The sequence below is a fragment of the Rhineura floridana genome, chromosome 2 (genome assembly GCF_030035675.1).
Source record: "Rhineura floridana isolate rRhiFlo1 chromosome 2, rRhiFlo1.hap2, whole genome shotgun sequence".
Classification (NCBI taxonomy): Eukaryota; Metazoa; Chordata; class Lepidosauria; order Squamata; family Rhineuridae; genus Rhineura; species Rhineura floridana.
The window spans coordinates 126,050,022-126,073,224 of NC_084481.1; the positions used below are offsets into that span (position 1 = coordinate 126,050,022).

A 23,203-nucleotide genomic window follows, 5' to 3' on the forward strand; every position below is an offset into this window, starting at 1 on the left:
GGTCCTGGATGTGACAAAACACATAAGGATTCTTATGGGGCAGGGTGCCAAACATTACCATTCTGACCAAGTGTGGAATTTTCAGGCATTGTTTATTTTGAATATATACTGTTTTCAAGCAAAGCTCACAAAGTGGTTTACATAAAATAGTAAAACAAAATCAATGAGTACCTGTTAAAGTTGTTAAAAGATGGAAAAGATAAGCTACAAGGAAAAAATGTTTCAAAGCTAAATCTTCACCTTGGGACAAGATGGTTCTTGAGTAGCCCTGTAGCGGGCAGTTAAGGAAAGGATGGATGGGGGAAGCTGGAAGTGGGAAAGGACTAACTTTGTGGAAACTATATCTGACAGCCCATTATGAGCTAATGGGATCTGCTGAGTTTTGGGGAATCAATGGCATAAAAATCCCAGTTATGTAGGATTAAGCTATTTTCCAGTTTCTCCAGATTTCTAAGCCCGTGAGGTACTAACTGTAGTCACATCTTTTCAAAAATTTTACTTCCCCATAAAGTTGAATTGAATTAAATGTCATTTCTTTTAAAAAGCATCTATTCCCAGGCAATTAATAGCCTGCATGTTGCCTTAAGTTTATCTTCACTGTCTTCTTACATGTCTAGCCAAAACGTTGAAAGAAGTGCACAAATCTCCCTACTTGCCTTTTTACTGTAAAAACATTTTTTTATTTTGAAAGGGAATTAGGGGTTAAGACCGTAGAAGACTACCAATCCTGGTCTTCAGGCTAAGAAACTAAAATACATGTTAAAGAGCAATTAACTAATTTAACTCAGATGTGATATCTGAGCTATTTTAAAATGTTGGATTAATCTGTAATGCAATTTGTAAATTGTGTGATACATAGATTATAGCATGTTTTCAGCCTATGGAGCTCTGTTCTCAATTATTTACAAATACAAGGTTAATAATTAAGTAGGAAAGAGGAACAGAGCACAGAACAGGAAAAGAAGCCACAGTGAGTGGGACACAAAAGTACAAAACAAGTCCAATGAGAGAGAGAGAGACTACTTAAACTGACAAACAGCTTAACTGAATAAATGCTGAACATTGCTAGTAAAATGAAAGATGTGTAGGAAATATGTGCTTTAGTTCATTGAAAATAGTACTTGTATGTTATGTCCATGGAAGTCCATTACATTTACATGGTTATTATCAAAGCTGTTACACAACTTTTTTTTCTTAGAATACCATGTAATATCCACTTTCAAGAGGAACCCTCTCGAACAGGCCTTCAGACGGCCCAATGTAAATCTAACCTCCAATCACCTTTTATATCACTACTGGATTGCTGTAAGCCATAAGGCCCCAGCATTCCTGTATGATATCTACCTCAGGATTACAGGAAGAAGCCCAAGGTAATGGTGACTAGCTCTGTCTTCTGTTCCTCTGGCTTTTTACAAACCCATGTTTACACGATTAACACATTAACTACATTTCATTTGTAATTATGATTGAATGGATCATTAAATCCAAGGAGGTGTTTGAATTCAAGTCTTCTGTTTCTGGAGACAGTGAAAATGGTGTAGTATGGATATTGTGCTAAGAAGTAAGCCATCGAGATGTCTAAGGATGATTGAATTTGCTACCTAACTGTGGGTTCATTCTTTGAACAAGAGCTGCTCAAAACATTTTGACCCTTATTTTTCCTACAGAGAGTTACATAAATTTGATGTTCAAGAGGAATCCTTTAGAACAAGCAATAAGGCGTCCTAATATTAAACTCCAGTCCAACCCCCTTATACATCACTATTGGACTACAGTCGGTCACATACTTCCAGCGTTGTTATACGATGTTGTTCTCAGGTTGACAGGTCAGAAACCGTGGTAAGAAGGAAAGGGCTAATATTGTGCTAGAAAGGTGGTGGAAGCTTTTTGGCGGTGTAGATCAATGGCATGGGCTTCTTTTGAGCTTTACTAATAGAAGAATCACCAATAACAGTAAAAGAGCTGGGTGTTTCTCAGGCCTTAGTAATTGTTTGAAATTCACCTTGTCATATCGAATCTAACAGCAATTTACTAAGCTCTTCGAATCCTCCTACTCTAGCATTGTTATTGAAATTATAAGCTGAAATGGACTGGGAGGGCAAGGGGGGGATATAAGAGATAAAAATATAGTGTTTTATTTTATAGATAATGAAAATCATGGTGCACTTGTGTTTTTTTAATCAGTGATACGAGTCACTTAACACATTGTATCTTGCCATCATTCGGCTTATAATTCTTCTGGCTACATTTTTTAAAATGGGCGAAGAGTTTTCTTTAACTGGTCAAAAATCACTTCATTTTATTCTTCCTATACTGCAGTTTAAAATTTTGCACAATTTGCAAGCTTTGTTTTGCAGAACTGATGATCAAACTGCGGCACCACCACAGAGATCTGATGGAACAGAAGAAATGTTAAATTCTGTCCTTTTCATAATTAAAGTAGTATTTGGGAAAGTAATACTTCTTCTTTTTAAAGACATATTGATGTATGTCTTCCATTGACTTTAATAACTCCAGCATAAAACTTGCCCATGTTAACTTGTGGTATCAGCATATTTTACCAAAAGTTAGGAGTTAGTTCATTCAGCATGCACAGAAATTACTCTTCATCATGCTTGGTTTAAACATTTGCCTTGATTACTATTGTGGTGCAGACTGGTAGCATGGGTAAGTATTATGCCTTCATCTGTGGAGTTGGATGGTGTCGCGCCCTCACCCACTACCACACTGTTTGTAACAGATGAGGTCACATTTTATTTACCCAACACACTCTTACAGCAATGCTGCTACTAGGCACTCTGCTGTATTCCCTCAGCCCCTGCTATAAACAACCAGGTTTATAGGCAAGCCTCACCCTGCTGTGTATCTTTATGCCTTTTTAAAGCATGGGCTGCTCCCTTAACCTGTTACTGTTTCTCTGAGGTAAACTCCACTGCCACCATTGATTCTCTTTCAAAACCTTCATTTATGTTCAGCCAACACTTACGCCCTTTTTGATAGCTGACCAAGAATTAGGCATGATTGAAAACTATATAGATTTTATTGAATAGAAAAAATAAATAAACAAGGTTACTTTAACTCGTTCTTAAGCGTGTGGTTATGGTTAGTTGTTCTTTAGTTCCAATATAATGCACTTTAAAAGTTCCTTAATTACTATGCCAGTAACCTATTTTACTACCCCAAGATAAACCACCCAAGTCCTATGTTGAAACCAAGCAGTACTCTATCTCATAAATTTATCCCCGTCTGCTCCTAAACTTTGCTCTGTGTCTATCCAGTGTGTTACAAACTGTGCCTTAGCCACTCACAAATTTTCCCAAGCTACTCACAAACGTTTCCCTGTCTGTCAACTGTCATAGCTCAAAATATAAACATTAAACTCTCAGACACTCAGCAAATAGCTATATAGCACACACCAACATTTTACTCACTCATTCCCCTTTCCAACACTAGCTACTTGCCATATACAGTAGGGCCTCGCTTATACGGTGGGTTAGGGACCAGGCCCCCACCGTAAAGTGGAAATCGTCGTAAAGCAGAACCCATAGACTATAATGGGGCTATCGCGTGAAAATCACGAAAAATCGGCTTTTAAAAGGGGAATTTCCTGCCGCTGCATTAGCGGAACGCCGGAATGCGAAGCGCCGGTAAGCGGGGCCCTACTGTACACTCTAATATGAACAGTTTACCATATATTCTCTATTACATAAGCAGAAAACATTAACAACAAAGCATGGAACATCACAGATGGCTTTATGTCATTTTTCCCATTGTCCATATCAACTTCTCCTACTTGTGTCCTTCATAGTAGACTTGATACTCATAAGGTCATGGAGCACCTGCTTTGTTGCTCTGGTGCAGGGGACATTGCTTTATTAGTTTTGGAAGAATTTTAACATTCTTCTCAGTTACATAATTTTCACTTATTTTGTATTTTGACTTACAAACAACAGTCTTCAGACTAAGGCAACAGTCCTTTACAACATAGATGGGCATTGGCCTTGCTGACTGGGACTGGTGGGAAATTGAATCCAACATTTGTTGCCACAGGATGTCCAAATCTGCTACACAACTTACCTAGGAGTAAGTTTCATTGGACTCAGTGGGACTTATTTCTTACTAGATATGCATAACTTTGTACTGTTAATAGTATTTTGAGACTGTTCCAGAGAATTTTGGGGTTCCTTGTGAGATTAACCTTGTTCTGAATCTCATAAGTTCAGTTGTTGTTACATGCCTTCAAGTTGATTACGACTTATGGCGACCCTATGAATCAGCGGCTTCCAGCAGCATCTGTCATGAACCACCCAGTTCAGATCTTGTAAGTTCAGGTCTGTGGCTTCCTTTATGGAATCAATCGATCTCTTGTTTGGCCCTCTTTTTCTACTCTCTTCTGTTTTTCCCAGTGTTATTGTCTTTTCGAGTGACTCATGTCTTCTCATTATGTGTCCAAAGTATGATAACCTCAAGTTTCATCATTTTAGCTTCTAGTGATCGTTCTGGTTTAATTTGTTCTAACACCCAATTATTTGTCTTTTTCACAGTCCACGGTATGTGCAAAGCTCTCCTCCAACACCACATTTCAAATGAGTTGATTTTTCTCTTACCCGCTTTTTTTACTGTCCAACTTTCATATCTGTACATAGAGATCGGAAATACCATGGTCTGAATGATCCTGACTTTAGTGTTCAGTGATACATCTTTGCATTTGAGGACCTTTTCTAGTTCTTTCATAGCTGGCCTCCCCAGTCCTAGCCGCCTTCTGATTTCTTGATTATTGTCTCCATTTTGGTTAATGACTGTGCTAAAGTATTGATAATCCTTGATAAATTCAATGTCCTCGTTGTCAACTTTAAAGTTACATAAATCTTCTGTTATTACTTTAGTCTTCCTGACGTTCAGCTATTGTGCTGCTTTTGTGCTTTCCTCTTTAACTTTCATCAGCATTCGTTTCAAACAATTACTGGTTTCTGCTAGTAGTATATTTCTCCCTCCAATTTTCACACCTCCTTCTTGGTCCAATCCCGCTTTCAGTATGATATCTTCTGTGTATAGATTAAACAAATAAGGTGATGAAATATACCCCTATCTCACACCCTTTCTGATTGGGAACCAATCAGTTTCTCCATATTCTGTCCTTATAGTAGCCTCCTGTCCAGAGTATAGGTTGTGCATCAGGACCATCAGATGCTGTGACACCCCCATTTCTTTTAAAGCATTCCATAGTTTTTCATGATCTACACAGTCAAAGGCTTTGCTGTAAGCTATAAAGCATAGGGTGATTTCCTTCTGAAATTCCTTGCTCCGTTCCATTATCCATTATTGTTGGCGTGTGTGCGTTGTTGCGTGAAACAGCATACATTACGTTGGAGTTAAGTTGAGCAAGAAACTTCTTCAGAGCATTTAAATCATGTAAGAGTCTTTATTAAGACATTAAGGCTTTTCAGCAGTTCCCCCCCCCTCTAGCTCTACAGCACATTTCTCTTCAAAAGCAAAAGTAAGACAGCCTCTCAGTTCAGAGGCATGGTGCAGAAGGACAACAACTCACAGACTCTGTTAGAACTTTCCCAGTCTATATCTTGATGGTTACCATAACAACGGCCTTCACTGTCCGTTCCCAGACCGGGCAAAGACATAACTCCTCTTAACTTTCAAAACTTTCAGACTTGATGGAAAACTAGTAGGCCTCATGCCAACAAGTATATGTTTACAATATGATCTCTGGTGCCTCTTCTCTTTCTAAATCCAGCTTGGACATTTGGCATTTCTCGCTCCATATATGGTAAGAACCTTTGTTGTAGAATCTTGAGCATTACTTTATTTGCATGGGATATTAAGGCAAGAGTTCAATAATTACTGCATTCCCTGGGATCCCCTTTCTTTGGAATTGGGATGTATATTGAACACTTCCAGTCTGTGGGCAATGGCTTGCCTTTCAATATTTGTTGATAAATTTTTGTGAAAATGCGGAGAGATTCAATCTCAGTAGCTTGTAGCAACTCTATTGGTATGCCGTCTATTCCTGGTGATTTGTTTCTTCCAAGTATTTTAAGAGCAGCTTTCACCTCACATTCTAAAATTTCTGGTTCTTCATCATATGGTTTCTCCATGAAGAAATTGTCATCCTTGCATCTGTTTTATAGAGTTCTTCAATTTCATCTCGGTCAGTCAGTGTGTTTTCCTCTTGATTGTTCAACATCCCTACTCTTGGTTTAAATTTCCCTTTCATTTTTCTAATCTTTTGGAATAGGGCTCTTGTTCTACCCTTTTTGTTGTCCTCTTCTATTTCTTTACAATAACTATTGTAATTACTCTCTTTGTCCCTACGTACTAATTGCTGTATAGTTGCATTTTGGGTTCTAACCGTGTTTCTATGTTCTTTTGCTTTTGCTTTCCTTCTCTCTTTAACCATTTCAAGAGTTTCATCAGTCATCCACAGAGGTCTTTCTCTGTTTTTAACTAGAGGTATTGTCTTTTTGCATTCTTCCCTGATAATGTCTCTGACTTCAATCCATAGTTCTTCTGGTTCTCCGTCAACTAAGTTTAAAGCCTCAAATCTGTTCCTTATTTGATCTTTATATTCTTCTGGGATGTTGTTTACATTGTTTTTTGGCATTATGATTGCTTTGTTGTTCTTCTTTAGCTGTACTCTGATTTTCGATATGACCAGTTCATGATCTGTACTGTAGTCTGCTCCTGGTCTTGTTTTCGCAGAAAGTATAGACCTCCGTTTTATATAATCAATTTGAGAGAGCACATAACAACAAATTGCCCATTTGGTGATGTCGTCTTTTTGGTTGCTCAAAAAATGTGTTTGCAAGAAACAAATTATTGGTTTCACAGAATTCAGTAAGTCTTTCTCCTGCTTCATTTCTATCTCCTAAGCCCCATTTTCCCACAATTTCTGGTTCTTCTCTGTTGCCTACTTTTGCATCCCAGTCCCCCACGATCATCGGAACATCTTGTTTGGTGTGTGATCAATTTCTTCCTGTACTTCTGCGTAAAATCTTTCCAATTCCTCTTCTGCGTTGGTCGTTGGAGCATAGACTTGGATGATGGTTATGTTAATAGGCTTCCTGTTAAATCTCATTGATACCACTTGCTCAGACCTTGCGTTGCAGCTCCTAATTGCTTTTGCTACATCACTTCTCACTATTAAAGCAACCCCATTTCTTCTTAATTTCTCATTTCCTGCATAAAATATTTTGTAGTTGCCCGATTGAAAATGTCCCATTCCTGTACATTTTAATTCACTCATGCAAAGTATTATAATGTTGATACGTTCCATTTCTTGCGTGACAATTTCTAACTTTCCCTGGTTCACGCTTCTCACATTCCATGTTCCTGTTGTGTGTGTCGTACAACTCAAGACCCCTTTTGCATCTGTGCGCATCAGCCTTTGGGCTTCCTTTCATCTTTGACCCAGCTGCGTCATTAGTCACAGAGCTCCTCGTACTTGTCCTTTGTTCTTCCCCAGTAGCTTGTTGAGTGCCTTCTGACCTGGGGGTCTCATCTTCCAGCACTATCTCGTGTTGCATTTTGGATACTCTGTTCATAGGGTTTTCATGGTAAGAGGCATTCAGAGGTGGTTTACCATTGCCTTCCTCTGAGTTTGGATGCATCTTAGTCTTGTGTCTCAGCTTTGACCATTCTGCCTTGGGTGCCCCTGCTAGGAGTCTAGCCTCTTGGTCTGACAGCATTGCTCTCAGATTCTTCGACACTGTCAGACCCCCTCACCACATTAAGGCATGCATCCTAGAGGGGGCATAAGTTCAGTAACAGTAGGAAAACTTTCATAAAAACAGTTTGCCCACCACTCCTGATTTTACACTTGTGGTCAATGGGAAAATGTTGAATATATTTTAGAACCGTCTGTTTATACAGGAGTGCAGTGATGCTTGCACCCTAAAATACTCCCAAGAATAGTCTGCAGCATACAAGCGCATCCTTGCAAATATGCAGGGGTGCCTCCATAGCCAAACTGATACATAAAAAGTTACCTGAATATAGATTGTTTTGAAAGAGAACAGTGGTCTTCAATGAGGTTAGGTCCTTTCCTGAAAAATATAACACTTTGTGTATTGAAAGTAACGTACAAAAATCTTCTGAAGAGAAAGCTAAATATATTTTCTCCCTTTCTCTTAATACCAAATACCTGGGGTCATCCTGTGAAGCTGAATCATTGGAGATTCAGTATAGACAAAAGAAAGTAGTTCACTCAGCACATAGATATAAACTGTGGATTTCACTACTAAGAAGCGTAATGAGGACTATCAGCTTGAACAGTTTAAAAAATAGATAGGACAAATGCATGGAAGATAGCCCTTATCAAAGGCTGCTTGTCACAATGACTATATTTCCTCTAGTATCAGAGGCAGTATGCTGAGTTCATAGGCAAGAGAGTGATACTGCATTCATGGCTTGTGGGCTTTTCACAGGCATCTCTTTGACCACTCTAAGAATAGACTGCTGGACTAGATAGACCTTTGATCTGATTTGGCAGGGTTCTGGTGTTAAAAGCTACAAAGAATTTCCCTATTAGAATAATATTTTATAGAAGAGAGTGCTAGTTATGTGTTAATATCAATCACTTCATGTGAATAAGACTTAACAAAAAAGAAATGTCTTCCTGGCTTTAAGAAAGTTTTTGTAGGCTTCTTTTGATGTTGCTTGATATTTGCCATCTAAAAATATTGAACAGTACATCACTATAAAACAAATACTTTTAACACCTAAAGTTTCCTAGGTACTTTAAGATATAAACAGGTAACTGTCTAAGGCAGTTTATAGTTAAAAATAAACAAGAAATAAAAGAGGAGGGTGCAGGAAACAAGAATATGTTCAAACGTGCGCAATCATGATCAGACTTGAGATGAAATACACCTGTTTATGAGAAGCCAGTAGCTAAACGTTGCCAGCTCAATAGATTTTGCTGCCTGAAGCGGAATCCAAATGGATCCCCACCTCCCATTAAAGCCAACTCTTTAAAAAGTCATCTTGCATAATTCAGACATCTACTCCTGCCTTCATCTGTATCTCTCCCGGTAGTGTTGCCTGAAGTGGGCCAGCACCATACCTAGAGCTAGTAAATAGAACACGTTGAAGAAATATCAAGAAGCTTTCTACAGTCTGAAAAAGGCTTTGAATTGCTTTTACATATTGGCCCTAGGGGGTTGCATAGTTCTGATTCTGCACAATGAATTGCACAGACATAGTGCAGGATTGAGGCTTGCATTCATACTAGCACAGCACAATGGGTTTGCTCTGATAATGCAGTACTATAGGATGCAGTATTGTATTGGAACAGCAATTGTGCTGCTTAACACTGATGCAGCTGTGTGTGAGAGGGGGGGGGAGATAATGTTTGGTACAGTAGCCAAAATTATGGTTAGATGAATTCAATAGCTTTTATTTCATAGTAGAAATATTTATAACTTGTTTTTATTTTGTTCCTCTTGTGTGGTGTTTTCAAAGAGTAACCGGCTGGCCAACATTCAGTGTTTAGACTTTCTCTTTCCTTCCCCCCTGTGCCCTCCCCAGATCTGCTCCAGAGACTCCCAACCATCCAGAGCAGATGTTGGGGGTGTTCAGGGAGTAGGAGAGGAAGGGGAATCCTGTCATGCCAGAAGAAGTCTGTTCTGCTGGTGAGCAGCCCCACGGCATGTCACCCAGGGCATTTAAACCAGGAATTGTTCATCTAGAAAAGGGGAAAAGCAATAATATTAAAGCACAGTTTCTTTAATTTCAAATGTATTTGAACTTAATGCATTTTACTGCTAAAAATCATATTTATATTCAGTATTTTTCTGTTCTTCTGAATCTTGTGCTTATGAACGTTTGGAAAGAAGAGCTCTGACTAAGCTCTTCATAATATGGGTGAGATGTTCCCTTGATTTAGTTCAGACTCGTTTTACATCCTTAGAAGAAATATATCCAAAAACTCCTCATAGGAAAAAGTGTTGTATAGTTTCATTACCCTGTATTGTTTTTCTTGTGGGTAGTTATTTGCATTTGGGATGTGGGTCTTCCTTTTAAATAACTCTGTCAAACAAACTTTCTGTATATAAACTTTCAAATGCTTTATACAGAATAGAATTTGGCTGTCCTGCTCAGTATAAGCAAATTATGATCTTTCAAAAAGCTGTTTCATATAGATGCTGACTTTATTTTCTCTTCTCCTTTTCTTATCAGTGCTTTCCATTTGAGGATCAATCTGGAAATAAATATCTAGAATTGCTGTATACTATAGGCAGCTTGTGCCAGTGGAATATTTTCCCCTATGAAATGAAAATGTACAAAAGTTTGACCATTCCATTTCCTGGATTCAAATTTATACATAGTTATATATATATATAAAGCTGCTATCCAAGTTGATCCTAATAACAGAATGCACTGTATTCAGACAAGTTATTCATTGTTGCCCCAGCTGGGCAATGAACATTGATAGAATATTTCTGCATATTAAGTAGTAAGCCGTTACATCTGAACTGGCATACTGCAATGCATCTCTTGGTGTAACCCATGATAATCCTGGAAAAGAGAATTGTTTTGTAATGAAAGCCCTTCCATTACTTCTCTCTGGAATAATGGGGAAAGGGACTTCTGCTATGAATGATCCTTAGATTAATCTCTAGCACCTGAATTATGCGAGAGTTATAGTTAGGGACACTTTATATGGTAGAGGACCTGCCCTTTGATGCTGCCCACAGAAATGATTTTCTGGGTGGGGGGAGAATAGAGAGAGAACACCTGTTTCTAGAGTTTGGCCTTTGAACACTACGGCTGTTCTTTGATCGACTCAGAACTTTATGGATATATTTTCTACTCCAGTGTCTTTCCTTCTTGACCATGCAATGAAAACTACTAGAAATGATTCCACTTCTTCCTTGCTTACCTCATCATTTCTCTTCATCTTAATTGTCTCTAAATATATCTGTAAAATCTTGTGTTCGTTATACTGTGTAAGCATGCAGTTGATAGTTTTTCTTAAAATATTTATTAAAATGCTATGCAGAAATATTCTAGTTTCATTAAATTTACTGGAGTGTTTTGGTGTTAGGCAAAAACTACCTGGGTCCCAGTGTTATAATGAATTTGGGAATTTAGACATGTAGTTTTTAAATGTGATCTTCTTTAATAACATCTTTCCCTGAACTGTAGGATGATGAAAACAATAACACGTCTTCACAAGGCTATGATGTTGTTGGAGTATTTCACCAGTAATTCTTGGGACTGGAACACAGATAATGTCAATATGCTCATGAGCCAGCTGAGTCCTGAAGACAAAAAGGCAAGTAATGTTTGTTTTTTAATTATCAGTAATACAACGGTTAATCCATTGCTGTGTAAACGTAATGACAAGGAAAATATGAGAAGACCAAGCTGTAGTATAATCTTGTCCTTAGTTCTTTCTGTGCTTTAGCTTTTATGAAAACTAATTTAGAACACCAGAAGCCTTGACTGCACTAGCATTCCTGATATGTGCAACTAATCCAGATGAGTTTAAATGCTCTTCATATCTGTATATCTGGAATTGAGATTAATAGCTGCAGTTAGATTTTTTGTGTGTGATTCGGTTCAATTCTGTTTGGCAGACTATCCTGCTATATGCAAATATTTGATACTGTTAATAAAAATTGACTAAACTGCTCATATACAGCTGCATGTAGGTATGGATTAAAATCATATAATCAATAACAAACTTTTAAGAGTATGTGTGCTGTTTAAAGAAAATCTTGTTAGGTGTTGGCAAGAGCAAGGAATAACTTTGAATTGTAGTGCCCAAAATAAGTGTGTCCCATGTACAGGAGCTTTACAGTAATTCTAAATCAGCCAAACTCTTTAATCAAGATGTTCATATCAAAATATTTTGCAAAGGCTAGAGGGATAAAATACAATGGATCTTTCTCTTTCTTGTATACAACAAATACATTTCCCCCCCCTCTAGACGTCTTGCATACTCTTCCACATTCATATGTGCACCAAAATTTATAAAACTTCAAGGTCTTGTGATATATTTTTTTAACAGCAGATCTCATCATATTCCAAAGCTATTTGTGGCACGGGGGAGCTATTCTTCAAAGAAAGTTAAAAATCCCATATGACCTATGATAAATACCAGACGTTATACTTTCAAAACCTTGCAAGGTAGAACTGGCTGCAAGACCCCCTTTGTTATTTATTCTGAGATAGAACTACCACAAGCTACTTCTTTTTAACTCCCTGTTCCTCAACACACAGCAAATTCAGGTGTATGGTTTGCACTTCTAGAGAAGGACAGGCCTTTTTACAGGGCTTCCTTTAACTCCATGAAACTAACCCAATATGTGCAGGGTGAGCAATCTAGGCTAGACAGTTAACTGGATTACTTTCAGATCCAGTTAAGTATATTTATTTAAGAATCAAAACAGATTCAAAATGAATAACTTCTTGTGGAGGAGGCACACAAAGAAGGGCTTCTAATGATGAACGCAGGATCCAGGTCGGTTCTTATGGGGAGAGGCAGTCCTTGAGATATTGAGATCCTGAGCTGTGGAAGGCTTTATAGGTCAAGAGAGCATTTTGAATTTAGCCCAGAAACTAATTAGTAACCAGTGCAGCTGTGTCAGATTTGGGGTTATATGTTCGGACCAACTTACCCTAGCAATCCCCCCGCCAAATTCTGCGTTAGTTGGAACTTCCGAACCATCTCCAAAGGCATCCCCACGTAGAACACATTGCAGCAGTCTGCCCTAGAGGTTACCAGAGTGTAGACAACATAAGTTAGGCTATCCCTGTCCAGATGGGGAGCAGCTGGGCTACCAGTGGAAGCTGATGGAAGGCAGGCCATGCCACCAAGACCATTTGAGCCTCAAGCGACAGTAATGGATCCAGGAGTACCCCCAAGCTACATACCTGCTCCTTCAGAAGGAGTGTGACCCCATCCAGAGCAGGCCATAATCCATCCATCTAGTCTAGAGAACCACCCACTAACTGTGCCTCAGTCTTGTCTGGTTTAAGCTTCAGTTTATTGGCTCTCATCCAGTCCATTACCAAGGCAGGATACCAATTTAGCACAATCACTGCCACACCTGCAGATGTAAAGGAGAAAGAGCTGTGTGTCATCAGAATATGGCTGACAACAAACGCTAAAACTCTGGATGACACCACACAATGGTTTCATGTAGATATTAAATAGCATGGGTGATAGAATTGAACCCTGTGGAACACCACATTTAAGGTTCTACTGGGCCAAATAACATTCCCCAAGTACCACCCTCTGAGAACGACCAACCAAGTAGGACTGGAACCACTGCAAAGCAGTTCTACCCACCCCCAACTTGGGCAGCTCTTCCAGAACTGCATGGTTGGTAGTATCGAAAGCTGCTGAGAGATCAAGGGGAATTAACAGGGACACACTCTCCCAACACAGGTCATCATACAGGGTGACCAAGGCAGTTTCCTTGTCAAAACTGGGACTAAGCCCCGATTCAAATGGATCCAGAAATCTTTCATCCAAGAGAACCTGGATCTGGTCCGTAACCACGCACTCAAGAGCCTTGCCCCCAAAGGGGAGATTAGTAACTGGCTGATCATTATTCAAATTTTCTGGGTCCAGGGAGGGTTTGTTAAGATCTAACTATTGCCTCCTTTAAACAGGCAGGGACCACCTCCTTTCACAAGGAGGCATTCATCACCTCCCTGGCCTAGCTCGCTTTCCCCTCTGTGCTAATTTTTACCAGCAATGAGGAGCAAGGATGATGAGCACAAGTGGCTGCCAGGACTGAACCAAGCACCTTGTCCACATCCTAAAGCCCTACTAACTGAAACTCATCCAATATAATAGGACAAGGCAGTGTTCTGGATTTATTCAGATTCATCCACTATAACTGTAGCGTCAAGGTCCTCATGGATTCAAGCGATTTTAACCTCAAAATGCTTTGCAAGTCACAGCAAGCCACCATTGGTTCCACCACCTCCTGTGGGCCAGAGTGTAAAAGGCCTCGTACAACACAGAAAACCCAAATTGTGTTTGCATTTTGACAAATTTGTAGGGCAGTACAATATCTCAGAGAAGGTCAGGTCTCCTGCTCCCCTGGTGCATTCACTATAGCTGCCCAATTTCCCTGCTTTTTAAAGTTGGATAGAAATATCTGTTGGCTATAGGTACATTGTTAAACCGCAAGGTTTTTTGCCTGTTAGTGAATTTCCCTGCTTTTTAGTCTGGGAGGTAAGAAATGGGATCCTGTGCAAGTTTGCTGAGAATGGATTGATCATTTGCATGCTTATTGAGTTCAGTGGGATTTACTTCCCTGCAATCATGCTTAGGCTAGGTGAAACTGTCCATGGGGATGGGGGGGGTTGGAGGGGGATGGGAGCAGGCAGAAGGGGGAGGAGGAGGGTAGGTTTGATCATTTGCATGTTTATTGAGTTCAGTGGGATTTACTCCTATGCAATCATTGCTAGGATAGGTAAAACTGACCATGGAGGAGGAGGAGGGGGAAGGGAGAGTAGAGGGAAGGAAGAAGGGGGAGAGAGGAACAGAAAGAGTGGGAGGGAGAAGGAGGGGAGGGCAAGTTTGATCATTTGTATACTTATTGAGTTAAATGGAATTTACTCCCGTGCAATCATGCTTGAAAATGAAATGGACTGCCTTCAAGTCAATTCCGACTTATGGCAACCCTATGACAGGGCTGTGGAGTTGGAGTCATGGAGTCGGAGTTGGTAGAAATGTACCGACTCCGACTCTGGCTTTAAAATAAAAAAAGTTTTACCAATTTTTTAAATTATAAATTCAAAATGTCAAAGAAGCTTCCCATGAAGTCAGCTGTATTTGAGCATTTCACCATCACTCAAGATGGAAAACATTTTGTGTGTCAGTGTATGACACAGGACCCAGATGAAGACAAATGCTGTGATGCCAAGATCAGTGCATATTCAGGCAGCGATAAAAATGCTCCCATGAGAGCTTCCAATTTAAAAAGACATTTACAGCACTTTCCAGGGCTGTGGAGTCGGAAGCAATTTTGGGTGGAGTCGGAGTTGGACAGTAGAAAAATAGAGGAGTTGGAGTCGAAGGTTTGGCATACCGACTCCACAGCCATGCCCTATGAATAGGGTTTTCATGGTAAGTGGTATTCAGAGGTGGTTAACAATTGCCTTCCTCTGAGGCTGAGAGGCAGTGACTGGCCCAAAGTCATCCAGTGAACTTCATGGCTGTGTGGGGATTTGAACCCTGGTCTCCCAGGTCGCAGTCCTAGGATAGGTAAAACTGACCATGGGGGGAGGAGGAGGGGATTGGAAGGGGATGGGTGAGGGGAACGAAGGGGTGAAGGAAGGGAGAGGGAAGGGACAAGAGGGAGGGGATATGAGGGAGGAGGAGGGGAGGGCAGGTTTGATATTCTGCATGCTTTTTTAGTTCAGTGGGATTTACTCCTGTGCCATCGTGCCTAGGATAGGTGAAACTGACCTGGGGGAGGGGCAGGGGGGAGGAGGAGGGGAGAGGCAGGGGAAGAGATTGGTAGGTGGGCACTGGGCAGAGGGGAAGCCCCTTTCCTTTCCAAAAGGAAAACATTGTGAACAGTATCCTTCTTGGGTTTCCTCCACCTTTTTATTCTACAGCAGGCACATGTAGCCTCCTATCCTGATTTAAACCAAAGCTGTCTCTGACCACATCCATACCAGACTGTTATTTCACTTTAAGCAGTCATGGCTTCTCCCAAAGAATCCTGGGAAATGTAGTTAGTGAAGGGTGTTGAGAGTTGCTATGAGATGCCCTGCTCCACTCACAGAGCTTCAGTCAAAGCGGCTGGATGTTAAAGCACTCTGGCCACTGGAGCTCTGTCAGGGGAATAGGAGTCTCCTCTCAGCACCTTTCACAAACTACACTTCCCAGGATTCTCTGGGGGAAGCCAGGACTGCCTCACATGAAATCAAAGTCTGCTGTGGGTGTGTCCCTCTGATTAGGCAAGCCCAGCAGCTGTGAGTCTGGCTTTTAGAACACTGACACTTGGGTCTTACTGAGCATGTCCTGCGTTATTACTGGCTTCAAGGCAAAATTTCTTAAATTAATTAAAAATCAGCCAGGCATTTTTTTAACTTTTAAACTGCAGAAGATGAAGGTCAGAGTATGGGGCAAGGTCAGTTATAGGATTACAGGTACTCTGTGAACATGGCTGGTTTTTAACAAATTTCAACATATTATGAGAACTCTTGACAGAAAAAAGTCCAAAAGGGCTCAGGTTTTTTTTCCTCTTTTTACACTTTGAACTCTTGATTCTCTCTGACTGTTTTGTGTATCGCCATGAAAATTTAGAGGGTTGTTAAGCAAGTGTTTCTGAGTTCAGGACTATAAGTTTTGTAAGGTTTTGTTTTGAAAGGAGCTTACGGGAAGCATCAGAATGACATGGGGGTTATTTTCAATTTAACATTGCAGAATGTGAAAAATCCATGCTGACTATAGTATACAGCCATTCTCAATTACAACTGAGCCCACTCCCCCTGACACATCCCTTTTTGAACTCATGACAAAGCAGTGTTTCTTGGTGGCTAATGCAACACAAAATATATATTCCAAACTAGGGGAAATAGTGGGTATTTTAAATCAGTTAGTTGTTCTTACTTCAAGCAGCAGCTTAGATTCTGGGAATTCTATAGAGCAGCCTTTCCCAACCAGTGTGCCTCCAGATGTTGTTGAACCACAACTCCCATCAGCCTCAGCCAGCATTGCCAATGGCTGAGGCTGATGGGAGTTGTGGTCCAACAACATCTGGAGGCACACCGGTTGGGAAAGGCTGCTATAGAGTCTAACCAGCTTCCTGTACTGGTAGAGAAAGCTACTTCTTCAGCCGCTTCTCTCCAACCTAACTCATTTGTTGGTCACATCACTAAAGTTAATAAGGACCAATCCATAGGGAGCTCAGGATACCACTTCGTTTTATAGGCTTACCAGGTTGTTTTAAATACTAGGCCTTTTAAGGGCGGCATCCCATGCTGGGATACAGTCCAACTGGCCAAACATCATTTAAGACAATTACTTGGAATCAGATTTATAGATCCGAGAACAGTAAAATTGTTGTATGTTTCTCCAACTTATAGCAGTGTGCTTCTTTGTTTCACCAAATCAGACATTCCTACCTCTTTAATTAGGAAAAGGTCATTAGGTATCTGCGTCCAGCTAGCTTTTAAGCCCAGGCCCCCAGAAATCAGTCCCATGAGGGCTATCAATTCAAGCAGCAGGGGCTTGACTGGAAAAAAGTTGTGGTAATGTTGGGTAGTTTTTTATAAAAATTATGTAGGCACTATGAAAAAAATGGGAGTTATCCTAATTGCTTTATTGTGGAATGAAACAAAATATGATGTTCTATTGTATTTACGGCCTTTGCTTATTGATGAGTAGCTTGTTAAACTGGAGGGCCAGTAAGAAAAAGAAAAGAGGTTGATGGGGTAAGACTCACTACCTCAGCTGGCCTAGTGACAAGTCATATTGCCATAAAGACCTATACAGGTTGGGACCAGGATACCTGAAAGACCGTCTTATCCCTTATATAACCATTCAACCACTGCACTCTGCAGGTGAGGGCCTCCTGCAGATACCGTCTTATCAGGATGTCCATTCTGCATGACATAGGAAATGGACTTTTAGTGTGGCAGCACCTACCCTTAAATATTAGTCAGGCGCCATCTCTATTATCTTCTCGGTGCCTATTGAAGACCTTCCTCTTTCAACATGCCTTGTAAATTGAGACCTTATCCCAGTCTGCATCTGTGTTGGAATTGCTTTTTAAAGTTTTTAAAAAAATTTTTGAAAAAAAAGATTTTAATCTTTTTAAAGATGTCTTCAAAGCGTTTTTTAAAAAAAGTTTTTTAAGTATTTTTGTTTTAATGTATTTTTAAAGTCCGTTTTTATGATGTTTTAAAGTGTTTTTAGTGCTTTTGTTTGCCGCCCTGGGCTCCTGCTGGGAGGAAGGGTGGGATATAAATCAAATAATAAATAAATAAATAGGACTTCTGCATCACCATTCTGACTCTGGGTCCCAATAGAACCAACTTACAGCTCTCTATGTATCTGGGTTGGGCCCAGGGATTTCCTAATATTGAACTTTATTTAGGACTAGATATTATGAATGAATTATTCACATAGCTTAAATCTTACACGTTAACTGTAAATGGCTTAATCTGTTATGTTCTTGACATAACATTTAAAAGCTACATTTTATTTGCGAAATTTATCTGAATATTGTGTTTTTTTGACAGGCATTTAATTTTGATGTTCGACAGTTACACTGGGCAGAATATATGGAAAATTACTGCATGGGAACAAAGAAATATGTATTGAATGAGGAAATGTCTGGTCTTCCAGCAGCTCGGAAACACTTGAATAAGTATGTATATTTTATATCTTTATTCTGTAACTTTTAGAATGGAATGATAAGTGAAACCTTAGCACTTCTTTTACACTCTGTTGATCCAGTATTTTTTTTTCTATCTGGTTTGGAGATCTAAGAAAGCCATATCTAAGTGAAGGTATTAAGTATGACATTCATTGCAAGTAAAAATATAAAATAAAGCCTTTACTGAGAATATTCCTTTTCCATTGAAACAATATAGTTGCTATGAAGTTATAAGCGTCAAAATATCCCATAATGTAAAATACATAAATCTACAAATGGAAAGTTTGCATAGAACTTACTGTTCCACTAGTAAAACCATAACAATGATAGTTACATAAGTGTAAAAGTACAGTAATCATGAGTTGTTAGTTCCCTGTAACAACAACAAATCTTACAGACCTTGCAACCATAGCACACATTATTTTAGCAGGTTATGCATAATCCCCATATTTTGCATTAGTAGGACAGAAACAGCATTGCTGCAATTTTGTGTCATTGCAATGACAACAGAGGTGACATCTTTCCCTTTTTTTAGTATTAGCAATGGCAGGCCCTACCGGGTCTGAAAGTGTCTCTGTTAAAATCCCAGGAAAGTTGTATATGTTTCTTTACTCAGCCCAGGATTTGATCACATCCAGCCCTAAGGCTTCCAGGAAGAGACCTCTATTTATTTATTTATTTATTTGATTTATGTCCCGCCCTTCCTCCCAGCAGGAGCCCAGGGCGGCAAACAGAAACACTAAAAACACTTTAAAACATCATAAAAACAGACCTTAAAATACATTAAAACAAAACAATGTTAAAAACATTTTCTTTAAAAAGCTTTAAAAACATCTTTAAAAAAGGGTTAAAAACATATTATTAAAAAAACCACATATTAACAAGCAACTCTAACACAGACGCAGACTGGGATAGGTCTCAACTTAAAAGGCTTGATGAAAGAGGAAAGTCTTCAAAAGGCGCCGAAAAAGTAGCAAAGTAGCCTGCCTAATATTTAAGGGGAGGGAATTCCACAGGGTAGGTGCCTCCACACTAAAGGTCCGTTTACTATATTGTGCAGAATGAACCTCCTGATAAGATGGTATGTGCAGGAGGCCCTCACCTGCAGAGTGCAGTGATCGACTGGGTATATAAGGAGTAAGACGGTCTTTCAGGTATCCTGGTGCTGAGCTGTATAGGGCTTTGTATACCAAAACTAGATCGTTGAACTTGGCCTGGTAGCAAATGGGCAGCCAGTGCAATTTGGGATGTTTATTTGAGTTGTCTAGCTTCCAAACAATATAGGCGTTTAAGCAGGCAATGTCTACTTAGAGAAAACCAATATGGGCCATTGTTGGATCGTGCATTTGGAAGTTAATGTGAAGGCCGTCGGTTCACAAATATCCCCACCATTTTTAGTTTTATTATAATAAAAATATTGTATTGTTATGTACTGAAGAAAGAAGAGTCTCTGCCCTTCCTTTGTTCTGACACTTGTAAGTTATGTACCAATATTCTTGAAAGCCACTTTTGGATTTGTTGGCAAGGAACTCTGGTGATTTTTTTCCCCAGTGTGCTAACCAGAGTCAGACATTTCTTGTCTAATCCCCTAGCTGGTAGTGAAAAAGTTATCAACTGGGTTTTCAGTTATCTGTAGGGATTTCCGTGACAAACATAGAAGAAAATCCATACTGCTGAAAGATGTAATATATTCACTTATTGCAGGGATAGCCAGCTCCCATCAGTCCCAGCTAATGCAATTATGCCAGCTGGAGCTGATGGGAGTTGGAGTCAAACATCTGGGCAACACCAGATAGGGAAAGGATGACATTGTATAATGCAGATTTCATATGTCACTGGTTATTAAACTTCTTACCTTGTAACCAAACCCTTAGTGAATTGTTTTTCCTTTCTTTACTAGACTAAGGAACATTCGTTATGGCTTCAATACAGTGCTTGTGATCCTCATCTGGCGTATTTTCATTGCAAGATCACAAATGGCAAGAAACATCTGGTATTTTGTTGTTAGCCTATGTTACAAATTTCTCTCTTACTTCAGAGCATCCAGCACTATGAGATACTGAAGATGACAATTCGAGAATTAGAACATCTATGCATATGGTGGTCTAATGGCATAAAGCCGTAAAATGTACCTACTCATCTCGTCTTTTGTAAAAACATGAAATACTAGATCTGGATTGTGAAATACAGTACACGTGATGCTTAATTGTGTATTTCTGTGAAGATCATATGGCTGGTACTGGATCAATCTGTCATTAGGCAAATACGTAGGTTAAATATCCAAATGGATTTAATATATCTGTATGAGGAAAACAATTGGGCCACTGACCAATGTAACTGTGCAATTCTGGAATACATTGAAATTAAAATCTGCCTTAACATAGTAAACTTAATTTTTATTGCAAATAAGCGTGTTTAGTTAAGGTGAACAAATTACTGGCTTACATGGTAGCTCTATTTATTTAATTGCAATTGGTTTGTCTGGTTAATCTTATGAGAGACGTGTCTTTGTAAATGATTGTGAGTTGGGCATTCCGTTAGTCTTTTATTCTTCTCTCCTCCTTTCCAGTCCCCTAAATTGAAAAAGCAGAGATCCTTTAAGGGAAAAACTGCGGCTGGTATACAGCATTTTTCTCTGTGTGTTTCTCTGAATTGTGGCTTAGAACTGTTTTTATGGGTGAGAAAAGGGGTGATCACATTTATCCCTTAGAAGTTGCACACAAGGGAAACTTGTCATTACAGATCACTGGCATTTTCCCACTACTGCCGAAGAAATCAGGAACTTTGAAATTTTGTTCTGTGATTTAGAGCATAAATCTGTTCAGGAAATTCCCTAGATAACCCACAGAATTTTAAATTGAATTATTAAGCATTTATTTTAAAGCAGTCAAGTTGACATTGATGCTAAATAAAACTCAGCATAGTTTGTGGGAATGGTGAAAGTATACATGAAGAAAATAAAAAATAACAATAGCTACTAGGGTAAATGTATTTTCTGGATGTTTAACTTGCTTTAGCAGAAAAAATGCATTTACAAGATTCCTGATTAAAGGTTTAATTAAGCACATATAATACTTAAATAGTTCCCTGTAAAACAAAGTTACATACAATTCTCTGCTAACATTAACATTCCTTTTATTTGACATAATCCACCATACCTATGTGGTGGCAAACTGATTAACTTCTATTATACCTGTTTTTATTACATAGCTAATTTGAATGAATCCTGAATGAATCATAAGAATTACACAAAGCACATGTGTCCTTATACTTGTCATTCCACACATAAAGCTTGTCTTGCTGTTGTGGAAACATAACTTTCATGCAAATGTGCATCTAATTTTGGAGATAGAGCTTCCTTGTTGAAGTTTAAATATTTTATCTAATTAAGTACTTAAGTGTACAGTGGTTTTTTAAAAAGAGATCTGTATATAATTTTCCAGGGATGCAAAACGTTACACAGTCAAAGACCATACCATTAAGTGTGTGAGACTGTTGTGACAATGGTAGGAATACAATAAAATTGTGGTTCTGTGATTTAAGGTTTAACAGTGAGGTGCAATATTCCTACTGTATCTGCGCAGCTGCTCCCCTCTCATTGAACTTTGAAGTTTACTTGGCATTTTAGTATATTGTGGGCTTGGTTTTTGCACAAGATGCCTGTAAACATGCATGAGAGGCAATTGTAAGATGCTTAGACTCCGAGTTCATTTTCCTCATAGTACTGATAACCCCTGGAACTAATTCAGTTGAGAAATTTACATCACAATCCATAATACTGCTGAACAAATTATATTATTAACTGATAAAATGTTTGGTTCTCCACGCTAGAATCTAATGTCCAGTGTGGTTGCCATATTGGATTCCTAGGATTTCAGTTTAATTTACCTAGCTTTCTCATACAAAGACAACATACTATGTCACAATGTTCTAGCATTCTACACAAATCCAGATGATCAAGGGACTTTCTCATATCTGGTTCCTACAGTTTTGGTGTTTATACTAAGGTTGCAACTTCATTTTTCCCCAGACTAGTTAATTAAAATAAACAGGATCCATAATTTTGGGTATTAAACTGAAAAATCTAATTGGCTTTAAGAAACTGTCAAACCTAAAGTGAGAGGAGAGCATTCTGAAATGGATCGCTCAGGTAGTGTGCCAGAACTTTAACATTTGGGACCATGGGAAGAACATTACCCTGCAATGTAGTTTTCTGCTGTAGGAACATATTATGAAAACAAAACTTTAAATCATAAGTTTTATAAAATAGAAATATTGGGTGCCTTTGTTTGTAAACCAAAAATAAACAAATTCCTGAATATGATGTTTGTTGAATTTATCAAGTTGTTTAAGTTGTGTGGAAATAACTAAAAACATCACATGCTTTGACATAGAAATTAGCTACAAAACCTCATTTCTAAATGTTTAGAATTGCATGTATATGTTATACATGTTACTCTCATATGCTAAATATCTCACACACACATACACACAGCAGTACCAATAAGTGCTAAAATCATGCTTAGTAGACCGAAATCAATGGACAAGTTACATAAGTCCATTTATTTTGGTGCGGCTACACTGAGTATGACTCATGTTGAATGTCACCCACCTGTTCTTACTGAGCAATTTTGTACATGTTTACTCAAAGAGAGTCTCTGAGCTTAATGGGACCTACTTCCAGGTAAGTGTGCATAGGATTGCAGCCCTAATTGGTTTGTTTGTGTCTTCATTTTCTGCAATGTGTTTAAGCTTGAATGAAACACAAAATGGATTGAGTACATCCAACAACTTATTTAAGTACTTCTTCTCTGTTATAAGTGCGTAACAGG

The 23,203-nt window shown here is 38.9% G+C and overlaps 1 protein-coding gene across 10 annotated transcripts in view; it reads left to right on the forward strand.

The window, feature by feature from the left end:
• FAR1 (fatty acyl-CoA reductase 1) overlaps window positions 1-22,695 on the forward strand; it is a 127,771-nt gene extending 105,076 nt beyond the window's left edge. For 8 of the 10 annotated variants that reach the window (XM_061610482.1, XM_061610478.1, XM_061610477.1 and 5 more), the window contains 4 exons: window positions 1,668-1,839; window positions 11,161-11,290; window positions 18,235-18,362; window positions 20,272-22,695. In XM_061610482.1, the coding sequence (XP_061466466.1) occupies window positions 1,668-1,839; window positions 11,161-11,290; window positions 18,235-18,362; window positions 20,272-20,434 (593 nt within the window). In that variant the 3' untranslated portion in view covers window positions 20,435-22,695. Of the gene's footprint in view, window positions 1-1,198; window positions 1,371-1,667; window positions 1,840-11,160; window positions 11,291-18,234; window positions 18,363-20,271 lie in introns of all 10 variants that reach the window. The other 2 variants (XM_061610476.1, XM_061610484.1) reach the window with 1 other exon arrangement.
• Window positions 22,696-23,203: the final 508 nt, after the last annotated feature.